The sequence below is a fragment of the Schistocerca piceifrons genome, chromosome 3 (assembly GCF_021461385.2).
Source record: "Schistocerca piceifrons isolate TAMUIC-IGC-003096 chromosome 3, iqSchPice1.1, whole genome shotgun sequence".
In the NCBI taxonomy this organism is placed as follows: domain Eukaryota; kingdom Metazoa; phylum Arthropoda; class Insecta; order Orthoptera; family Acrididae; genus Schistocerca; species Schistocerca piceifrons.
In genome coordinates this window covers 680,124,714-680,146,301 of record NC_060140.1, presented here as the reverse complement: position 1 = coordinate 680,146,301, position 21,588 = coordinate 680,124,714, and the positions used below count along the sequence as shown (strand labels likewise).

At 38.3% G+C, this 21,588-nt stretch overlaps 1 protein-coding gene across 1 annotated transcript in view; it reads right to left on the bottom strand.

The window, feature by feature from the left end:
* Nucleotides 1–21,588, bottom strand: part of LOC124788959 (cationic amino acid transporter 3-like) — a 102,750-nt gene that overhangs the window by 61,266 nt on the left and 19,896 nt on the right. The window contains exon 2 of the mRNA XM_047256248.1: nt 3,355–3,483. Within this exon, the coding sequence (XP_047112204.1) occupies nt 3,355–3,483 (129 nt within the window). The remainder of the gene's footprint in view (nt 1–3,354; nt 3,484–21,588) is intronic.

The window sequence follows — 21,588 nt, the reverse complement described above, 5'->3', positions numbered from 1 at the left end:
CTTGTATTGTTACTGGTGACAAGAAATGGTATCTTTATGCTAACATAAAGAAAAGAACAGAATGGTTCAGTCTAAACAAAGCAGCTATTCCCCATACAAAGACCTGTGCCAGTCTACAAAAGATAATGCTCTGCATCTGGTGGAACAGCAACAGTGCGGTGTACTATGAATTGCTTCCCCAAGGTGTAGCCATCACTGCTGAGATCTATTGACAACAATTGTGATGTCTTTCTGATGCAAGCCAAAAACAATTACCAGGAAGACTATGATAATGCCCATCCGCATTCTGCTGGACTCACAAAAAACACTACACAACAGAAGTGGGCTGGGAAACCATTCTGCATCCACTATATTCACCTGATCTTGTGCTCTCAAATTTTCCCCTTTTCCCCTCACTGTTGAACAAACTTCAAGGAACTTACTTTCTGAATGAAAATGTCCTCCTAACATGGCACAACAAGTGCTTTGCCTCAAAACCACTTGATTTCTATGGTCACAGAATCGAAAAGTTACCCCAGCTGTTGTACATGGTGAAGAAGAATATATTATTGTTGACTAAAGTCTCTGTTATGTGTATCTGTTGTGTTTATTAAACTTATGGAAAATCACTATGAATTCATGCACCAACCCAATATATCATGGTACCACACAAATTTCAGGAGATGTGACATCATAAACATTGAGATGCAAAAAAGCTGCCACATTGTGCATGACATTTAAATTTAGTACTCCTTTGCTACTAATTCTATTCACAACATATTTTGAAGACAGTATGCACATATGGCGTTGAATGTACCTACACATATACATCATTGTATGACATATTTCAAGAAATATGGTATCATAAACACTGAGCTGCATAAAAAATTGCTCCATCATGCATGAAGTTTTAATACATTTATTCTTTACTATTGAGACACTTGTACAGTCGAACCAAATTAAGGGAAGCCCCGACAATTGGTAGTGCTTTTGACAGCTTTCAACTGTGCAGTGCAAATGGCTGTCATTAAAACAGTAACCATCTGTAGAGCTATGAAGAGGTGTTGCCATAGATACACTTACAAAATCGCATAGCAGACGTGGAGAGCAACTGTGCCCAGAGCAGAGAAACTGTCCGGGGTCATGTTTATTAACACGGAACTTGCACTTTTGTACATTATGCATATTTCTTTGTACAACTGTTTCATAAATGAAAAGGAGTTTTCATGAATACATGAAAACGAAATTTTTTGATACTTCACTACAAATACAGTTCAGTTTTGTTCTTCTTTCTAATAGAAAATTGGCAAAATGAATACTTTTGCAATGCTGTGTTTGTTGGCTAGTAATAATAATAAAATTGTTCTAAAAATTGCCACAAAATATAAAATACATAATAACAAACAAAGCATCTGAAATTTGTGTAACAGAATATTTCTATTCAATAACTGAAGATTTGAGTTTCTAATATATTTACATAGACATGAATTGTTTCAAACAGTGGAAAATCCATGATGACCAAATTATGAAAGGATAAATTGCTACTCACTATATAGAGGGGATGATGAGTCACGGACAGGCATGACAAAAAGAAGGTGTACAGCAGTCTCTCTGTTGTGCCTCCCTATGACTCACCATCTCCTCTATATGGTGAGTACCAGTCTATCCTTTTCATAATATTAACATGATAGTTTCCTTTACAAACACTGGATTTAAGTCAGATGTCAGATATCATTAAGGAAATTGCCCTGTATATGACCAAACAGGCTAAATATATAATAAATTCCACAGTCTACCACCTATTGTATTCAAGGACAATCTGCTTGTTGTATCTGTGTTTATTCCTACAATAAAAATGTGGCAAGGGCACACCCCTGAGATAAATGCCACACACCTTCTGAGCTGAATGGCCAAGGTGGCAATGTAAAAAAATGACATCATGGAGAAGAGAGCATAACATCATTTCATTGACCATACACTGTGAAGTTACAATGTGTAAGTTGTACAAAAAAGTGACTTTTAGCACACAGACTGCAGAAATAACTAAACTGAAGGCCTGAAGACAAGACTTGGGATACTGCGGTGCAGTGTAGAACACTGACGGCCACATGATAACGTCATTTGTGTAGACCAAGTGGTACAAATATTCTGTCTTCCAAATCCCAGTTCTCAGTTTTGCAGCTAACTGGTCCCTAGGTGGGACCTGTGATGCTCCATTCATGGTCCACTCAGATGACTGCTCTGTGGTGTTACAGCCAGCTCGGCCAGCTAGGTGCTAGTTGCTGCTGCCTTGTCTTCATCTTCACTGATGAAAAGACCCTGTGTGCCTCCTATCACCAGGCCCCCTGTGGGCCTAGCTAATGGCAGATAGTGTGCTGCCAAATTACCATCACATCAATGCTTACAATAAAAGGTGTAATTGTATGTACTGTGAGAGGAGATATGACAGGACAAAAGTACCACTTATTATGAGGTTACTAATTAGTACAGAAATTAAAACAGTTTTCAGTGCTCAGTTACAAGACTTACCTTTACACCAATACTTGTGACTTAAAAGTGTCTGCATATATACCAATACAACAGCCAGTGTCAGCCAGCATGGATTTGAATGTACCAGCAGCCTACCCTTCTTCAACAGATATTGCATTTCTATGTCAACAAACACTAACTTTCTAACTTTTCAGTAATTGCGGATCACAAGCAACATCAGTTAAGGTAACAGGATAGAAAGACAGGAATATTAAGACAGCTCCATAAATGAATGTGAGGAAGAACAGTAAAAAATGCATGTCAGGTGATATATCATCAAAAAGCAAAGCAGCCGAATTGTATAAGTATGTGGAGGGGCAGGGGGTTGAGGTGAGAAGGATGGAGGGAAAAGTATCTTAAGTAAGAGAAGGGAAAGGCACCATGATAATAATATATGTATTAAGAAATATTAATCATAAGGATGAAATGCTGAAAGGGAGACAGAAAGAGAACAGTACTAACAGAAGTTCAAGTTTGGTTGACTAAGGAAATTTTTGATTTCTAATGTCATTACAAGTGATCTGGATCTTTGTTTCAAAATCAGTGTGATCATTTCTAGTATCAACATATCTTCAAATAATTCCACTGTTGAGGCTCTGGTTCACTGGGCATAGTTCTGACGAGGAGACAGTTAATGTAATGGATAATATATCAAAATACTTCACTGAATTGCAATATATGTAATGAAAATCCACTCTCAGTGTCACTATGGATGGCAAATGATAGCAACTGAGGATTCGAGGTGTTGCACTGCTTGTTACCATATTGAGATCGAAATAACAACTATTATGAGGCAGTCTTAATGCTTTAGTAATATATTCTTTGAAGTCAGGGATGCATTCTTACCTATCACATATTCCAGAATGAGATTCCAACCTATGAGAAAGGCTATAAATTCACCTACAGTAACATAACTGTAAATGTAAGCAGATCCTGCACGAGGAACTCGAGCTGCAAACTCGGCATAACACAAACCTGTGAACAATAAAGTGTGAAACATTTTGACATTTTTGTACATTGATGACTCATTCCAGTTTTAATTTTATCATGATTAATTTATGTGATTCACTTCAGTTATTTAAGAAGAGAAAAACAAATAGGACTGTATATCCATATGTGACTGTTTTATCAGATTTGAGATATTTCTAATAGTAAAAACAATAATAGTAATTTTAATATAAATGATAACTGCAATGATAATGACAATGAACATAAATACAGGTCCTACAAGAGGTAGAACAGTTTTACTGAGTAATGTGGAGCTGTGCGTCCCACGCTTTAATCTTAGTTTCCACTGTAACTGTTCCTTACAAGTAGTAAGAATATTTGTAGGAAAAAAATAAATGTCTGATCTACTATGATGTACTTGAAAAATTTCTTCCCATTACCTTCATGTAAATTCTCCATGAATAGTGTAATTGAGTCAGTCTTTATTATTCAGTGAAACTGTATGTTTTCCTTCCTAGTTTAACCTGATTAATGGGGATGTTTTATTGCTATCATTTGAATATCATGGTCAGATAAACCATTTGTTATAGGCTCATAGTTGTTTCATAAAAGACAGTTGGATTTACAAGTAAATTATCAATTACCGTTGCATTGTGACCTTTTATACATATATGTCTACATCTATAATCAGCAAATCACCATGAAATATATAGCAGAGGGCACATTCCATTGTACTAGTTATTAGGCTTTCTTCCCATTCCATTCATCTATGGAGTGTGGGAAGTATGACTGTTTGAATGCCTCTGCAAATGCTGCAATTAATTTAATCTTGTTGTCATGATTCCTGCATGAGCAATAAGTAGGGTCTTGTAGTGTATTTCTAGAGTAATCAATTAGTCAGTTCTAAAAACTTTGTAAGTAGTGTTTCTTGGGAAAGTTTACATCTGTCTTCTAGAGCTTTCCAGTTCAGTTTCTTCAACATCTCTGTGACTCTCTCCCACAGACCAAACAAACCTGTGACCATTTGTGCTGCCCTACTTAGCATATGTTCAATATCCCCTGTTAGTCCTTTTGTCTACAGCTCCCAAACACTTGAGCAATATTCTAGAATGGGTCACACAAGTGATCTGTAAGTAATCTCCTTAGTAGACTGATGGCATTTCCCCAGTATTCTACCAATAAAGCAAAGTATACCATCTGCTTTATCCACAATTGAGCCTATATGATCATTCCATTTCATATCCCTATAAAGTGTTATCCTCAGTATCAGTATGATTTGGCCATTGTGAGGTGCATAATTTTACATTTCTGAACATTTAAATGAAGTTACCAGTTCTTCCACCACTCTGAAATCTTATCAAGTTCTGACTGAATATTTATGCAACTTCTTTCAGACAGTGCTTCATTACAGATAACTGCATCATTTGCAAAAAGTCTGAGGTTACTATTAATAGTGCCCACAAGGCTGTTAATATACAATATCAATAGCAAAGGTCACTACACACTACCCTAGAGCATACCTGAAGTTACTTCTACATCAGACAATGACTGTCTGCCCAAGATAACACATTGTGTCCTCGCTACCAAAAATTCTCAACTCAGTCACAAATTTTGTTTGATACACCATATGAGAGCTTTTGACAATAAGCACATATATGGTACTGAGTCAAACGCTTTTCAGTAATCATGAAATAACCACATCCATATGACTACCTTTATTGAAAGCTTTCATTATCTCAGGTAAGAAGAGTGTAAGTTGAGTTTTGCATTGTTAATGTTTTTGGAATCCATGCTGGTTGGTACAGAGGAGATTATTCTGTTTGAGGTACCTTATTGTGCTTGAACTGAGAATATGTCCTTCTATAGTCTTGTGCTTTGCTTTACTTCTGTTATACAGTAGTCTCTGTTTCTTTAGAAGTTTCTTTATAACTGTATGTCATGGGGGGGGGGGGGGGGGGGGGGGTCCATACCATTATGAATTGTTCTAGTGGGTACACACCTATCTACTGCATGATCAACTACTCTTTTAAACTTGAGCCATAGTTCCTCTACATGCTTCTGCCCCATGCTGCAAGTTTCCTCATTTGGAGATGACACTACTGCTTTTTTTCTACTGTACTGAACATAATTGCCTTTATACTTGTTTTAGTTGTCCTTTGTACTTTGGTAATCATTGTCGCCCTAAATGCATCATGGCCATTGATACTGGGTTCGATGTGGACATTCTCAGAATGGTGAGGTCTATTTGTTGCCATTTGATGTGATATATTTGCATCATGGGTGGGATTATGAACTATCTCTTCTAGCTAGTTCTTAGAGGAGATATTTAATAATATTCCACAGGATGTTTCCTCATGCTCACACTAAGAAAACTGTAATTTTCCCAGATGATTGTTGGATGATTAAAGTCTCATTCAATGATTACAGTATGTTTGGGGAAATTTTGTGCAGGCAAGCTGAGGCTACCTATAAAGTTTTTGGTTAGAACAGAAGATGAGTCTTGTGGGTGATAGAAGGATCCATTTACTATTTTATGCCCACCTGTGATACTAGGACATGCCCAAATAATCTTGAATGCAGCTTCAATTCCTATCCCATTGGATCTGAGTTTCTTGTCTACTGCTACAAGTACACTACCTTCATTTCCCACTGGCCTACCCTTTTGATATGCACTTAAAATTTTCCCAAAAATCTCACTGTTATCAATTTCAGATTTCGACCAGCTTTCTGTTCCTACTATTTTGTGAGCATCACTGCCTTTCAGGAGCACTTCAAACAAATTCTTGTTGAGAAAGTTACTGTGGGGGATTGGACCAAATTTGGAATCTGTGCATGCTCTTGATCAGAACTATATGAGAAAAAAATTCTTCACATACAATTGCTGCTCAGTTATTTTTATGGCATGTGATTAGTACTGCCTTTAACAGCTTAATGAAGCTTAAAACATTTGCTATGGGAGCCTGTTGGAACTGCTGCCTTGTATGTTTCCAAGCCTATTAGTGAGGTACAGCACCCAAAGAGATGGTCAATGTAGTACTCACTTACAACTGTGGCATAGGTCATCTTTATTCTATTTTATAATCCCCCTGTTCCTGCATTATGCCCATCTTATATTGTATACTGGGATACTAACTTGTATCCATCTAGGAGTATGGGGTCTGTCTGCTGCCATTGAAATTTATTCACTCACTACTCTGAGTTTCCTCAGAACCATGGTCTGCCCTGAAGCAACACATAATGTAGTTCAACCTACAAAAGCTGTTTAAAAGACATGCATCACTATACCTTTGAGCAGGGTGTACAAAATGTTCTGTTTCCTGTGGTAAATAGCATTCTTGATAGAACTAACTAAGGTTACTGAATAAAGCAAGTGATTCTTTATGTGTGTGCTCTATATGCTCATTCTAACATAAAAAAGCTGTTACCAAGTCCACTCTAACATTCAAAGTTCTTGATAGAAAAAAAATACTTGCCCACACTACCACATTCACTCACATATCAGATTAATGCATGACCTGCTGTTAAAGAACCAAACTTTTTAAGGGTCAGTTGATATATTGAACGTTCTAGATGGTTATTAGTTTTGGTGTGCTTGCTCAGTACTGCAATAGTTCACTCATGTTCAGTAATCTGAAGTAGAATTACAACTGCATAGCATGCCCATTGAATTTTTTAGCCTACTGGAAAGAAAGTCACAAAATCCTCTAAAATTCTCAAATCTTCTGAGAAAGTTATTTATACCTGATCTCAACCATGTTCCAAAACAGTTGTTTTGTACTTAAAGTAAATTACAACACCTTTACTAGAAGACCTAAACATAGTCCCACTCAGTATAAGACTTTACTTACATCTATTCAAAATGGGTGCATGCTAATATCCCCCTCCTCCAGATCATGCATGCATTCTCCCTTCTGATTGACTGGAAGAAAAAATAGCCAATCAGCTGCATAATTTTTTTATGGGCAACATGGTAATTTCCCTCCTTGACCAATCCCCAGTTCTGAATTTACTTTAATCAGTTTCAAAACTAAATATTTTTTGGAAAGTAAATAATTGAAAATAATCTTATCTATAGTTGCCCTAAGAACAATATATATATTTTACTTCTCTGATCCTTACACCAACTACATTAAGCCCATCATACCATGTATATGACACATTGTTCTGTTGTTCCATATGATTCACACTCTCATTCACACTAATTCCAAGATTCATGTACCACATACATGCTGCATGCACTCCAGCTCTCAACTCACACAACATCACTAATGAAAACAGTTGTGTCAAACACTGAAAATAATAATTACTGTATGAAACTGGTACATTATGTAACATATACTGTTCTGAATAAGATATTATTTAAGTAACTATTTTGCAACAAAAGTGTTTTGATTAAGCTATCATTTGACACATACAAAAACTTATTAATGTATCAAAATGTTGCTTTTAGTGAAAAGTTATATATATGTTTTTAGGTCATTTTATGTATCTCTGAAATCCTTTCTAGTATGAAACTGAAACTTATACACTAGTTAATCATTGTTATTCTGAAAGGATCTATATAATTTCATCTCAACTCATGCACAGTAAATGACTTCATTAATTCACAGATTGGTGCATAATTTAAGCAATTTGCAAAGTGTATATATGTGGCTGGGCCTGCAACTAGCAAGTGATCACAGAGATGAAAGATGATAAAATTTTCCAGTGTCTGAACTCATTCAGTAGGGCACCAGTGTCACTGAGATGAATCTTATAGCTTCCTAACCTTCTATGCAGAATGCTATACCACAGGTGCACCTGTGCAATCTCTGTAATGTTAAAGTGATATACCATTATTCATAGCACATCTATAGATTTAACATTAGGTATTTCAGATTCCTATAACGATATGAGAAGCTCATCTTTCTTACTTGACAAGCTCCTTACATTCTGATGGAAGATCAATTGTGATTGTTACTCTTTCTGCTGTTGAAGCAGCCATTTCTTCCCCTCACTGACTGTTACAATTGGGTCTATTCCTATTCAGCAGGTCTGTCTTTTAGGGGAAAAACTCTAAAATGGCCTGGGAAAAATGCTTGAATTCACTGGAATTGTACAGTTAATGCTTGTGTTACACATGAATGTATCTGAAAATTAGTTGTTTAAGCAACCTCATACTGGATATGTTCAGAAGCAGTATGTGTGATGTAGTCATGCTATATGCTCCATGTACTAGGTTCTACTCCTTCATTCCAAAAAAAGAAAAAGAGAGAGAGAAGAGAGATATGGTATTGGTTTTTGTCAAAAGACTGTACCAAGAAGGATAATTCTTGGAAAGAAAAGAAGTGATCTGGCTAAGGCTACCCCAGAAGTCCAAAATAACCTCCAGTCTCTGCTTATTGTCTGAGGTCCTTCCCTTGAATCCATTTCCCTCATCACTCCTATGACACCATGCCCATCCACCTTCTACATGCTCCTCAAATTCAACAAACTCACAAATCCTGGATGCCTAATTGTAGCTAGTTATTGTGGTACCACTGACAGGATTTTAGCTCTCACCAACCAACATATCCAACCAGTTGCCAAAATCTAGCTTCCACATCAAAGACAACAACCACTTACTTCATTCATTGACTCTCCACCATCACCACCCCTTTACCTCCTGGATCCCTACACATCATTGTTGATGCCACTTCCTTACACCAACATCCCTCACCCCCTTGGTGTCACCACTATTGAACACTACCTTTGCCAATGTCCTTCAGACTTGAGATCCGCTACCTCATTCCTCATATGATGTCTGTTCAAAAAATTCTGGAACTGTGTACCCAAAATTTTTCTACACTTACCTTTTACTTATTGTGCATGGTTTTCTTTGAAATACTCTCCTCCACAATTGATACACTGCAACACTGTTTACACTTACAGAAGCAGTCTTGGTATGCCTCTTGTTCGATTGTGTGAAGCATCGTCTGCAAATTTTCTTTCATCTCATCTATCTTTGCAAATTTTCATCCTTTCAAGTGGTTTTCAAGTTGGAAATAAAAAAAAAGTCTGCAGGGCCCAGGTCTGAAGAGTATGGAGGATAAAGCAACACAGGATTTTATTTTTTGTGCAATAGTCATGCAACAACAGGAATGAATGTATGGCTACATTATCATAACGCAAGAGCCATGAATTGTATCACCAAATTTCAGGCCATTTTCCTTCTCACATTTTCTCACAGCCATCACAGCATGTCCCAATAGCACCATCAATGAAGAGTTTGCCCCTGTGGCCTGAATTCATGATGAACTAATCCTTCACAATCAAATAAAACTATCAGCATGGCTTTGACATTTGATCTGACCTGCTTTTTTTGGTCTTGGATAATCTTTCCTAATCTATTGTGAAGATTGAACCTTGGTATCAACATCAAATCATAGACCCACATCACATCACCAGTTGTTATTCTCTTAAGGAACATCTTGTTCTCATTTGTAGAATCCAAAAGCTCTTCACAGACTGCAAGGCAAAGGTCTTCCTGGTCCTGACTCATGAGTCATGGGATGAATTTGGTGGCAACACATTGCATTCCAAGATGCTGTGTCAGGATTTCATGACATGATCAACTGACTCACACAGTCAGTCTTCGATTGACACACACAATTTCGTTGACATTCTTGACATGAGCATCATCAGCAGATGTTGAAGGGTGTCCTGAATGGGGATCATCTTTAACCTCTGTCTTGCCATTTTTAAACCATGTGAACCATTCATAAAACCAAGTATGGCGCAAGCAATCATCACTGTAGGTTTCCTGCAAGTGTCTCTGTATTGATTTTCTTGAGTTTCATGCAATGCAGACACATTGCTCCTCTGACTCTTCCATCTCAAAATTTGCAAACTGTGTGACACAACATTCTACTCAATACAGCACTGAACAATAACTAACCGACATACAACAATTAAACTTCTGGTAGTTACACTTTAAACACAGGTACATGCAGGAATGCCAAGTGCATTTCACTCCAACACACCACTGGTGTGAAATTATGAATGTTCTGGAATTTTTTGAACAGACCTCAAATACCTTACTAATTATATAGCCTTTGAAAGGAATATATACAAACAAATCCACAGCACAGCTATGGGCACCCACATGGCACCCTACTAGACCAACTTGTTTTATGGGCCATCAAGATAAAACCTTCCTAGCCTTCCAAAATTGCAAACCTCTGGTCTGCTTGATGTTCACTGAAGATATCTTTATAATCTGGACTCAGGGCCAAGGCACTCTATCCTCATTCCTTCACAGCCTCAAGATCTTCTCTGCTATCAACTTTACCTGGTCCTCACCAACCCAGTGTCCCACCTTCCTGGATATTGACCTCCTCCTCTCTGATGGCTACATACAGACTTCTGTCCACATCAAATCCACTGAACTCCAACAGTACCTGGATCTCAACACCCGCCATACCTTTCACACCAAAAAAAAAAAAAAAGAATTGTCACATATACCCTGGCCACCTAGGGATGGCGCACCTGTTGTGACAAGAACTCAAGAACTTCCTAGCACAGTATGTTGAAGGTCTCACAAAGGCCTTGACAGACAGACACTATCCTCCAGACCTAGTCCACAAACAGATCTCCCATACCATTTCTACCCTCAAGAACCAGTTACAAAAGTGTGTCCTCTTTATCAACCAGTATCAATTCGTTATGGAACAAATGAACCACACTGTTTCTCAGGGCTTTGCTTACCTATCATCATGCCCTGATATGAGGGACATCCTACCCAATGTCCTTCCCACCTCTCCTAAAGTGGTGTTCCTTCATCCACCCAACCTCCACAACATCCTACTCCATCATCATTCCTCTCCCAATCCCAAGCCCTTACCATAAGGGTCATATCCCTGTGGTAGACCCAGGTGCAAGATCTGCCCAATCCACCCATCCAGCACTTCCTATTCCAGCCCTACCACAGGCTTATCCCACCCCATCAGAGGCCAGGCTAAAAGTGAAAGCAGCCATGTCACATACCAGCTCTGCTGCAATCATTGCTCTGCTTTTTATATTGGTATGGCTACCAAATAACTGTCACAAAGCAAGGTGAATGGCCACCACCAAACTTTGGCCAAGAGCATAGTACACCACCATCCTGTGGCACAACTGAACATAACATGCTTGATTTCAACCCGGCCCATGTGGATTATCTCCCCCCCCCCCCCCCCCCCCCCCCCCCTCCCCGCCCACCACCACCACCACCAGTTTTCCTGACCAGCAGAGATGGGAGTTATCCTCACAACACATTCTCCGCTCCTGAAATTATTTCAGCCTCAACCTACAGTAACCTAATGCCCCACACCATCCACTCAATTGTTTCTACCCCCTAAATCCTATAACCTCCACACTATTCACAGCTCCTCACCCTTATTGTGTGCCGCCCTCTGCCAACACACCTGCCCGTCTTTCCTCTTTCCTGCTCCTCTCCTTCTCTGCTCTCCGACTCCCCTGACCTCCTCCCACCTATACCCTACTATCCCTCCCCCTTCCCTGCCCCAGTCCTAATTAACGCTCAGTGTGACAATTGCATTCCATTCTGAAATGCTGGTCATGTGTGTGTGAGGTGTGCTTGCTTGTGTGAATGTGTGTGTATTTTCTTTTCGGAAGAAGGCTTTGGCCAAAAGCCAAATTTGTGACAATCTTTTTGTTAGGCCTATCTATATCTTAACATGTTATCTCTACAGTTAGCAGCAATCCATCCTTTTCCTAATATTGTTGATATGTCAGCCTGGAGTTTCCATTCTTTAATTAATCCTGTTGTTCTTTAACTGAACAATGAATGTGGAATTATTCAGAAGAAGTACAGATTGCCTGTACAAAGTGATTAATAATGTATTGGAATACTGTAAAGATACTAAAAACACCAGATGCACAAGATTGATGGTGAGATGATCGGAATTCTTTCACTCTTTATCCTATTAATCTTCTGCAACACACTGTACTATATCAGGACAGTGGGTGAGAAGCTTGGATGCCACAGTTGAGCCTGCAGCACACAGTCTATGCAAGATTCTTAGCCTCAGAAATGAACTGCAAGTTACTACACCTGACCCACATTGCACTGAATGGAGCCCACAGACTGATTTACTAGCTTTACATTTTCAGATGACTGTGGTTAAATTTATTACATACTATCTTAATACATTATAATAGAAGGAAACATTCCACGTGGGAAAAATTATATATAAAAACAAAGATGAGGTGACTTACCGAACGAAAGCGCTGGCAGGTCGATAGACACACAAACAAACACAAACATACACACAAAATTCAAGCTTTCGCAACAAAATGTTGCCTCATCAGGAAAGAGGGAAGGAGAGGGGAAGACGAAAGGAAGTGGGTTTTAAGGGAGAGGGTAAGGAGTCATTCCAATCCCGGGAGCGGAAAGACTTACCTTAGGGGGAAAAAAGGACAGGTATACACTCGCACACACACACACATATCCATCCACACATACAGACACAAGCAGACATATTTTATATATATCTTAATACATTGGCATACTTGTAGGTTTTGCTGTATATAGTTTCCAATAAAATTGGGGAGACAGTGTAAACAGAACTGTTATCCTAGGCTTGTCATACTACTTGAAGGATGATGCAAATTTTTCATTAATGTGATGAGCATTCCCATCAATGTCACTGATGCCATCTTCAATTGTGTAGTTGAGGATACATTCCAACATGTTTCTAGTACCCCCAACAATCTCTATCATATTCTGTACAAAGGTATTTTTCCGGAGAGTCTAATTCATAGGTGTCATTGTGGAGTCCTGTACTCTTTGCTTATGAATGCTAATTACCAGGTATTCCCTACCCAAGAGATATCTGAAGGGACTCAAACATTTCCATCCTGTGACTATTACATAGCATAAGGAACTTCTTTGTCTTTTTAACTTACTGACTACTACTAACCTTAACTTTTACTCTTTGCTCTCTCTTGTCAGGGTGTTAGAGTTGTCTGAACACTTTTTTTTTTCCAAAGCCTCTAGAGTAACAAATTGGAGTAGCCTCACAGCTTCTCTTAAATCTCTTGCTTGATTTTGCAGGTTTGACCACAGTTCAGTTGTCTACCCTAAGCTTAATATCAAACAATGGAAAATCCAGGATGGAATGTAACAATATGTATATTGCTACTCTTAATATTATTTTTGCCAACTGCAGTTCTCAATTGTTCTATTTCTGCCTGTGCTACTGTCAGATCAGCTCTGAGTTTTAAGATCAACTACTTCTTCTTCTTCTTAATAATGGAATGATAAGCTTCACTGCTAAAGTGCCAAAGGCTAGCCACATCTCTATTAATATTTTGGGGATTCGGCCTCAGTTGCACAAATTTTCTGGTCTTTACCAGGTTTTGGCTAAATTAATCTAGTCTTTTTCAGAAGCATAAAATTACTAGAACATGCCAAAGTAAGGCACAGTCAACATTAAAATTAAAACTTTACCGTACCGTGGTACCATGTCAAATAAAACTACTTAGCTCAAGTCCAGCCCCAGCATCTCTTCACCACGTGGTCATTTGGCAGCGGTATCTAACATTGGCACTGACCGTTGCAGGCAGAATTGCACTGAGCACATAGCAACTCGTGCATGTGTGCACATGGAGAGTCAAGGCTGTATATCATTGATTGTCTGTAAATCACATGTTGGGAACTGATAACCGTAATAGTAAGCAAACTAGGCATTATGTAGATGAAGTCCCTATGTGTATTAACTGTATGCAAATTGTATTAAATGCTGGGAAATTAACTTAGTTGGGTATATAAAGTTTAAGGATAATCTTTACAGCTTTAAGCACATATGGTATTCCCACCGAACATGCCTAATAGCAAGGACCTTACTTGTCTCTCTTATTTAAAACCTTAGTCATTATCTATAGTTTAACTAGGGTGTAACTGGGTGTACAACGCCCCTGTCATCACACTTAACTAGTATTGACCGACAGAGGTCAAGCATATTAATTAAAGTGTGATGGAGGGTATAATGTCTCCATCATCACACTTACATGCTATTGACTGACGTAGGTCAAGTACACTAAAATAAGTCTACAATGTACATTAGACGGGAAATATTTTCTATAGGTAACATTGTGAGTAACATGATACATGTGTAACATTATTGTTATCATTACAAGGGAAATATTTTGAGCAGCTAAGTTCTACTTTACTTTGCTGCATAATTGTTAAATTCATCTATGCTAATGAGCAACATAGGTCACGCATATTAATTAGAGTGTGGCAGAGGGTGAAACATCTCTGTCATCACACTTATGTCTATTGACTGACATAGGTCAAGTGTACTAACATATAATCTACAATGTACCTTTGATGGGAATATTCTTACTTACTGTGCTGCATAATTGTTAAATTCAACTATAAAGGCGTCCAAGCTCTCGTGAAAGAGTAGTGGGCCAAACTTAAATTTAAAGGGAAGCGCGAGGATTGATGTCTGAACATGGTGTGCTGCAGTCAGGAGAGAAACATGGTGGTCAATATAACAGGGATAAATTAAACCAAACGTAACAATGATTGGAAACCTTCAAAAAAGTTTTTATTTCTCAGCAGCAGCTGATCGTTCAGAAGGTTTTCTTTATTAGATAGCAAGTGTTTAAAAATCTGCATCTCTTCCAGAATATCTAGCCTTGTTCCTTTTACCTCACAGTGCAACAGCTTAGCATTATTTGGAGGATTGGGTGCATGGGCCATTTGGATGAGGTGCTCGACAAAAGTTGAACCCCGTGTGTCGTCACCACTTCACGTTGGTATATGCTCCGTATATGTTGCTGACAACACTCTCCCTGTTTGGCTGATGTAAAAGCTGGGGGCACTAACTGCATGTGATTTTATATACCCCAGAGAGAGACAGTTTGTCCTTAGCTATTTTTAAAGAGTGGATTAAATTTTTCTTAGGGCTGTTATTGGTAGAATATGTTTCCTTATAACTACGGTTCTTTAGAATTTGCCCTATTCTGTATGAAGCCTTACCTATAAAAGGAATGGAGATTATGTTCAGTTGGTTATCATCTGACATGGTACCTAATGTAGATGAAGTTGTGCTTCTCTTGTTATTTACTCTCTTGTTATAGAGTTGTCTTAAAGTGTCTGGTTTATACCCATTATTTTCAGCAATCACTTTGAGTGTTAATAATTCATTGTCCAATGCCTTAGCAGAAAGGGGAATAGTGAGTGTTTTATGTAAACTGGAATGAAAGAAGGCCATTTTATGAGATTGCGGGTGCACAGAGTCAGCTGGTATGATATTGTCAGAGAACATACATTTTCTAAAGATGTTAAATTCTAAACAATTGTCTACTATAGTGAGATTGAGGCCTAGATAATTCAGCGTTCTATATGGAGATTCCATTTTGAGAGTGAAATTTATCTTATCATGGAGTTCATTGAATGTTGGAAAAATCTGGTCTATATCTGTTGTATCCTAGCCAGTACTGCCACTCGAGCCCGCTGCCAAAAGGTTGGCAGCATCAAAGTCCGGACGCCGTCTGCATAAGCAGCGCCAGCGATACAGGAAATCGCGACAAGTCTGCGCGCGCCACCGCTGGCTTCTGGCTTCTTAAGCGCTGGAGTTGCGAGCGCTAGGACAGTTCTGGATTCGCCGCTCAGTTGTATACTCGCCACCGAATTGTGTACTTGCTAGGACAGTTCTGTATTCGCCGCTCAGTTGTATACTCGCCACCGAATTGTGTACTTGCTAGTCAGTTGTGTGTTCATCGCAGCAGAGTTGTTGTTTGTCGTCAGCCGACGCTGACCTAGCCGCTCCGACTCGAACTAGATAGATTTCTGTAGACACCGAGTTCACTATTGTGTTTCTGTATCTTCATCAATAAAGATAAGTACCGACTTTTATTTAATCAGAGTGTTTGGGGTTTCATCTTTCTGTTTACTGTTCCAGCGGACCGGTCGGCCCGCTATTAAAAGTGTGGCGGTGACTTTGTAAGCCATTTCTACAGCCAAGTGTTTGTCGCTACGAACACCGCTACAAAAATATCTTTCTGGGAACCATCAATTATGAGAATTATATGATCAACATATCTAGTGTAAAATGTTATTTTACTTGCTGTCTCTGTATTATTTACAAAAAAATTGTGATTCCATCACACTCATGAATATTTTGGATGGAATACTGGCCAGGGGGCTTCCCATTGCTAACCCAAAAAGTTGCGAATATATTTTTTCATTAAAGGAGAAGTAATTGTGTTTCACGACTATGTTCAAAAGGGTCATAAGTTCATCAATCTCAATATCTGACAATTTCTTGTGGAGGCACAGGTTATGTTCTAAGATGCTCAATGTTTGGTCTACAGGCACATTGATATAAAGACTTGTAACATCAAGTGACGCAAGCTTTGATGTTTCTGAGCAGGTTAATGCTTTCAGTTTATTTGCTAATTCTAGTGAATTTTTAACTGAGTAGTTTACTGCGAAATCAAAATTATCTTTTATCGTACAGTGCAGGTATCTGGCTAGCTTGTGGTATGCACTATTAGTGCTGTCCACGATTGGTCGAATCAGGCGATTATTCTTGTGGACTTTAAATTGACTCTTCATGGTGGGTGTTTTGGGATTCATATTTATGAGCCATTTTTTTCGAAACTCCCCTATCAATTTTCTGGTTTTGTGGAGGCCAGCTTGTATTTCTTTTTGTAAGGCTAGGGTGGGGTCTTTATAAATAGGTATAATACCATTTTCTGCAAAGAACATTTCTGTCTTTTCTAAGTACTCTGCTTTAGAGGCAATGATCACGGAATTATCTTTGCTGGCTTTAGTGATTATGGCATCGTTACTTCTCAATTTCCGATTGATATTATTTAAGGTTTGTAAGTACTAGCATCTGTTTGTCCATAGGTCATCTCATTTTCTAAAATTTTACATGACTCATACGTAATCCGTGTTTGAACTTTTTTTTCTGTTTTCGCGCATTCTAGGCCTAGTTTAAGGTCCACTATTAATTTATCTATAGCGTGTGCCTTTGTAACATTGGGTTTCATGTTAAATTTTATCCCCTTTGAGAGTAGCTTATTTTCAGATGGTGTAAAATTAATAACTGTTTTATTTATTACTCGGTCATAAAAGGTGGGTTTGACTACTGTTTCACTAAGGTTCTGTTGCTCGTCGTACCCGATAGCCCTATTAGGTAAGTTGGATAATTTCTTAGCATATCTCACCGCGATTTCTTCTTTTCACTTACTGATCCATTCCTTGGCCTGTGCCCAAAAATTATCTATTTGAAAGTTTAGTATTTCGAGTACCACTTCAAAATTTCAAGATATAACATATACGCTATTTCCTTTAAACTATCCTTTTTCATGTATAGGTCTGCAATTCTATTGTTGAGTATCTGTGTGACGAACCTTTTTTTGAGGGTGGGGGATTTAGGGCACATTTTCCCAAGATAGCCGTTAACAAATTTAGGGATCAGCTTCGACTGTTTACACTGGTTAATAAATGAAATTGTCAATTCTTACATCTCTATTAAAGCTGTCTGCTGCATAGCATCCAATATGAAAAAGGTGTACGTATTCTCCATACTGCCATCCATTTCTAAGTATTCTGTGGAAATTTTCGTACTTGGGCCTAGTGAAAATATTTCTATAGATCAGATATATTATTTAGTAATAATTGTTCATTGAATAGTTGTAATTACATGACTTTTTACTGATTATTTACTCTAAAACATTTTACCTAAGGGGTGGGTATTCAGATGGCACAGGCTGTGAAACACCCATTAAAGTCAAGCATATTGTGCTTAGCAGTTTGTTCTCCCACTGAGTGAATATCTGCTCTTACCCACCATTTGGTTGTGCACCTTTATTTAGGTGGACATCTGATTGTTAGCCATCACACAGCTGAAAAAAAATTACAACGAAGCTACTGTATGACACAAATACTTTCATAAGTGGCCTCACCTCTTATAGGATAGGATATGCCTGTACTGAAATTGGAATAGGATTCACTGGGTGGGTGCACAGGGCAGGTCTTGCAGTTGGATCCCCCACAGTATGATGATCCAGGAAAAAGGGTTGGGAGTAGGTCTGGCATAAGAATGGATCAAGATATTTTATAGATTGAGAGAATACAGTTTTAGAGGAGTGGAAAGGATTCTGCAGGGAATTTGCCTCATAGACATTGCACATTTGTTTGTATGTCATGAGTAGTCATGAGTAAGGACATAGTCGGCCAGTTGTGTAACAAGTGAGGTGGTGGGTTTGGAGTTGGGAGGATACTGGAAGAAGTAATGTTCAACAGTATCAAAGCCTTGGGCATGTGGGATACTGATGTGTGGGAGGTAGCATCAGCAGTGATGAGCAGAAGCCAGGTTGTAACAGTATTAGGAAAGTTGAGAAGCAATGATGGAAGTGGTTTGTATCCTTAGTATGGGAAGCTAAGCTGTGGTGATAGGTTGGATATTTGATCAACAGGTCAAGCTCTACTTCCTCTTTCTACAATGCTGTCCAACCCCTGAAGTTTCCATGAACTACCTAACCAAAGAAATTCCATTCTCTGGCTGCCATCCCTCCTGCCACAGTAACCTCCATATCTTCAAATTCTAGCAAGACATGTTTTCCAAAATTCTAATACTATTGTTGCTGGGATCTGCAGTCCAAGGGCTGGTCTGATGCATCTCTCCACACTAGTCTATCCTGTACAAGTTTCTTTATCTCTGCATAACTATTACAACAGACATCATTTTCAACATTCTTACTGAAATCAAGCCTTGGTCTCCTTCTACAACTGTACACCAAAACAATCTCTCCATTTTCATACTGACAGTTACCTGATGCTCTAGGATTTCTTATCTATAGTTTCAAACAACGGGAACTCCAGGTAGGAATATCAACAATTTAGAAAATACAGATTGCTGCTTACCATAAAGATGACATGTTAAGTTGCAGACATGCACAATTAAAAGACAGTTACGAATAAGCTTTCAGCCACAGCCTTTGTCAGAAAAAGAGAAACACACACCATTCATTCACACAAGAACACAAGACCTTAGTTAATCAAATCGTGCCTTAAATTCCTTATCTTCCCAATTCAGTTCCATACTTCTTAATTAGTTATCCAGAGCATCTTAAGTATTCTTCTATGTCACCACATTTCAAAAGCTTCTATTCTCTTCTGAAATTAACTGTTTACTGTACATATTTCACGTTTGCATGGTGCTATACTTCAGGTAAATACCTTCAGAAAAGAATAGCTAACACTTAAATTTATATTGATTGTTACATATGTAAATAACACTTTTCCCACAATTAGCAGATGCATTTTATACTCTCTCTTCCATAGCCATTGTCAGTGGTATCAAAACTCATCTACTTTGTGTACTACTGCATTTTCTACTATAAATTGCCTGCTTTCATTTGACCACATTCCACCATGTTTTACTACAAAAAATGTTTCAGACATGAAGATGACAGCTAAGACTGTTGAAACTGGTTGTTACAAAAGTTTTACACTTGTTGATATTTACCTTATAAATTCTTTCCCAGACACCACTCATTTCATTCATCTTCTCTACCAAGTCCTTGACAGAACAACAATGTCGTTAGCTAACCTCCAAGTTTTATTTCTTTTTCCTGTTCTTTAGTTCACTTTCCAAACTCCTTCTTGGTTTTCTTTAAGGCTTTTTTGCTATAAATGTATGTTTGATTTTTCTCAGTGTATCATCTAAGGTAACTCATAGCGTCAGTACTGCTTCATATGTTCCTACATATCCACAGAAATGAAACTTCATTTCTCTGAGGTCAGTTTCTACTAGAGTTTTTATTCTTCTGTAATTAACTTGGCCAGTATTGTCAACCATGACTTATTAAACTGATGGTTCTCTAACAGTCACGTGTCAATACTTGCCTCCTATAGAATTTAATTTGAAATATTACATTTCTCTTGAAGTCTGAATGTATTTCACCTGCCTCATACATTCTATGTACCAGGTGGAATAGTTGTCATGCTATGTCCTACCGAAGATTTCATTTAATATATGGGAATGTTAACCACTCTTGATGCCCTTTGTTGGTTTATATCTTTCAGCATTCTGTCAAATTCTTCTTACAGTGTCACATTTCCCATCTTATCTTCATTTACTTTCTCTTATCCTTCTGTAACATTGACTTCAAATATGTTTCTCTTATACATACTATCTGGTCACAAAATATCCAGACACCTTTGCCCTTATGATGGCTGGAATTCTGCTGGAGATTCTTTCAGTGAGGTGTTTGTGGAGGAATGGCAGCCCATTATTTCTCAAGAGCCAAAACCAAAGAATGTAGTGATGTTGAACACTGGATTCTGGAACAAAGTTGCCATTCTGATTTACCCAAAAGATGTTACATTGAGTCCAGGTTGAGTTCTTGGGAGGCAGGACCATTTCAACAATGTTACTGTCCACAGACCATTGCCTGACAGATGCTGATTTATGAAAAGGAGCATCGTAATGCTGATACAAACTATCATTATCTCCAAATTGTTCCTCCACTGTATGCAGCATGCAATACTGTAAAATGTGTTCATATCCTTCTGCATTTAGCATTTTCTTATGTACAATAAGGGGACCATATCCTAACAACAAAAAACACCCCATCACTGTAACACCACCTTTTCTGCATTTCACTGTTGGCACTACACATGATACCGGGTAATTTTCTCCAGGAATGTACCAACCCCAACACCCTTCCATTGGACTGTCACATGGTATAGTGTGATTCATCATTCCAAACCAATTGTTTCAAGTCATCCACTGTCCAGTGGTCTTGCTCTTTAGACCACCTCAAGTGTTGCTTACAACTGACTACAGAAAATGTGTGCCTCATGAAGACCTAGTCGACCATTTATAACTCCCTATGGACTGTCTCTGTGCTAGATAGACTGCTGGTATCATTTTGAAACTCTTGAAAGATTCCTTCCATTAACTTTTTTCCAATCACCCTCTGCAATATTTGACAGTCCCTGTCAATCTGTACATGAGATCTGTCTGGTCTTGGTTTAGGCATGTATGTTGCTGCGTATTTCCATTTCACAATCACATTACCAACTGTCAACTTGGGCAACTTTAGAATGGTTTAAGTGTCTCTGATCATTACTCAGGTGAC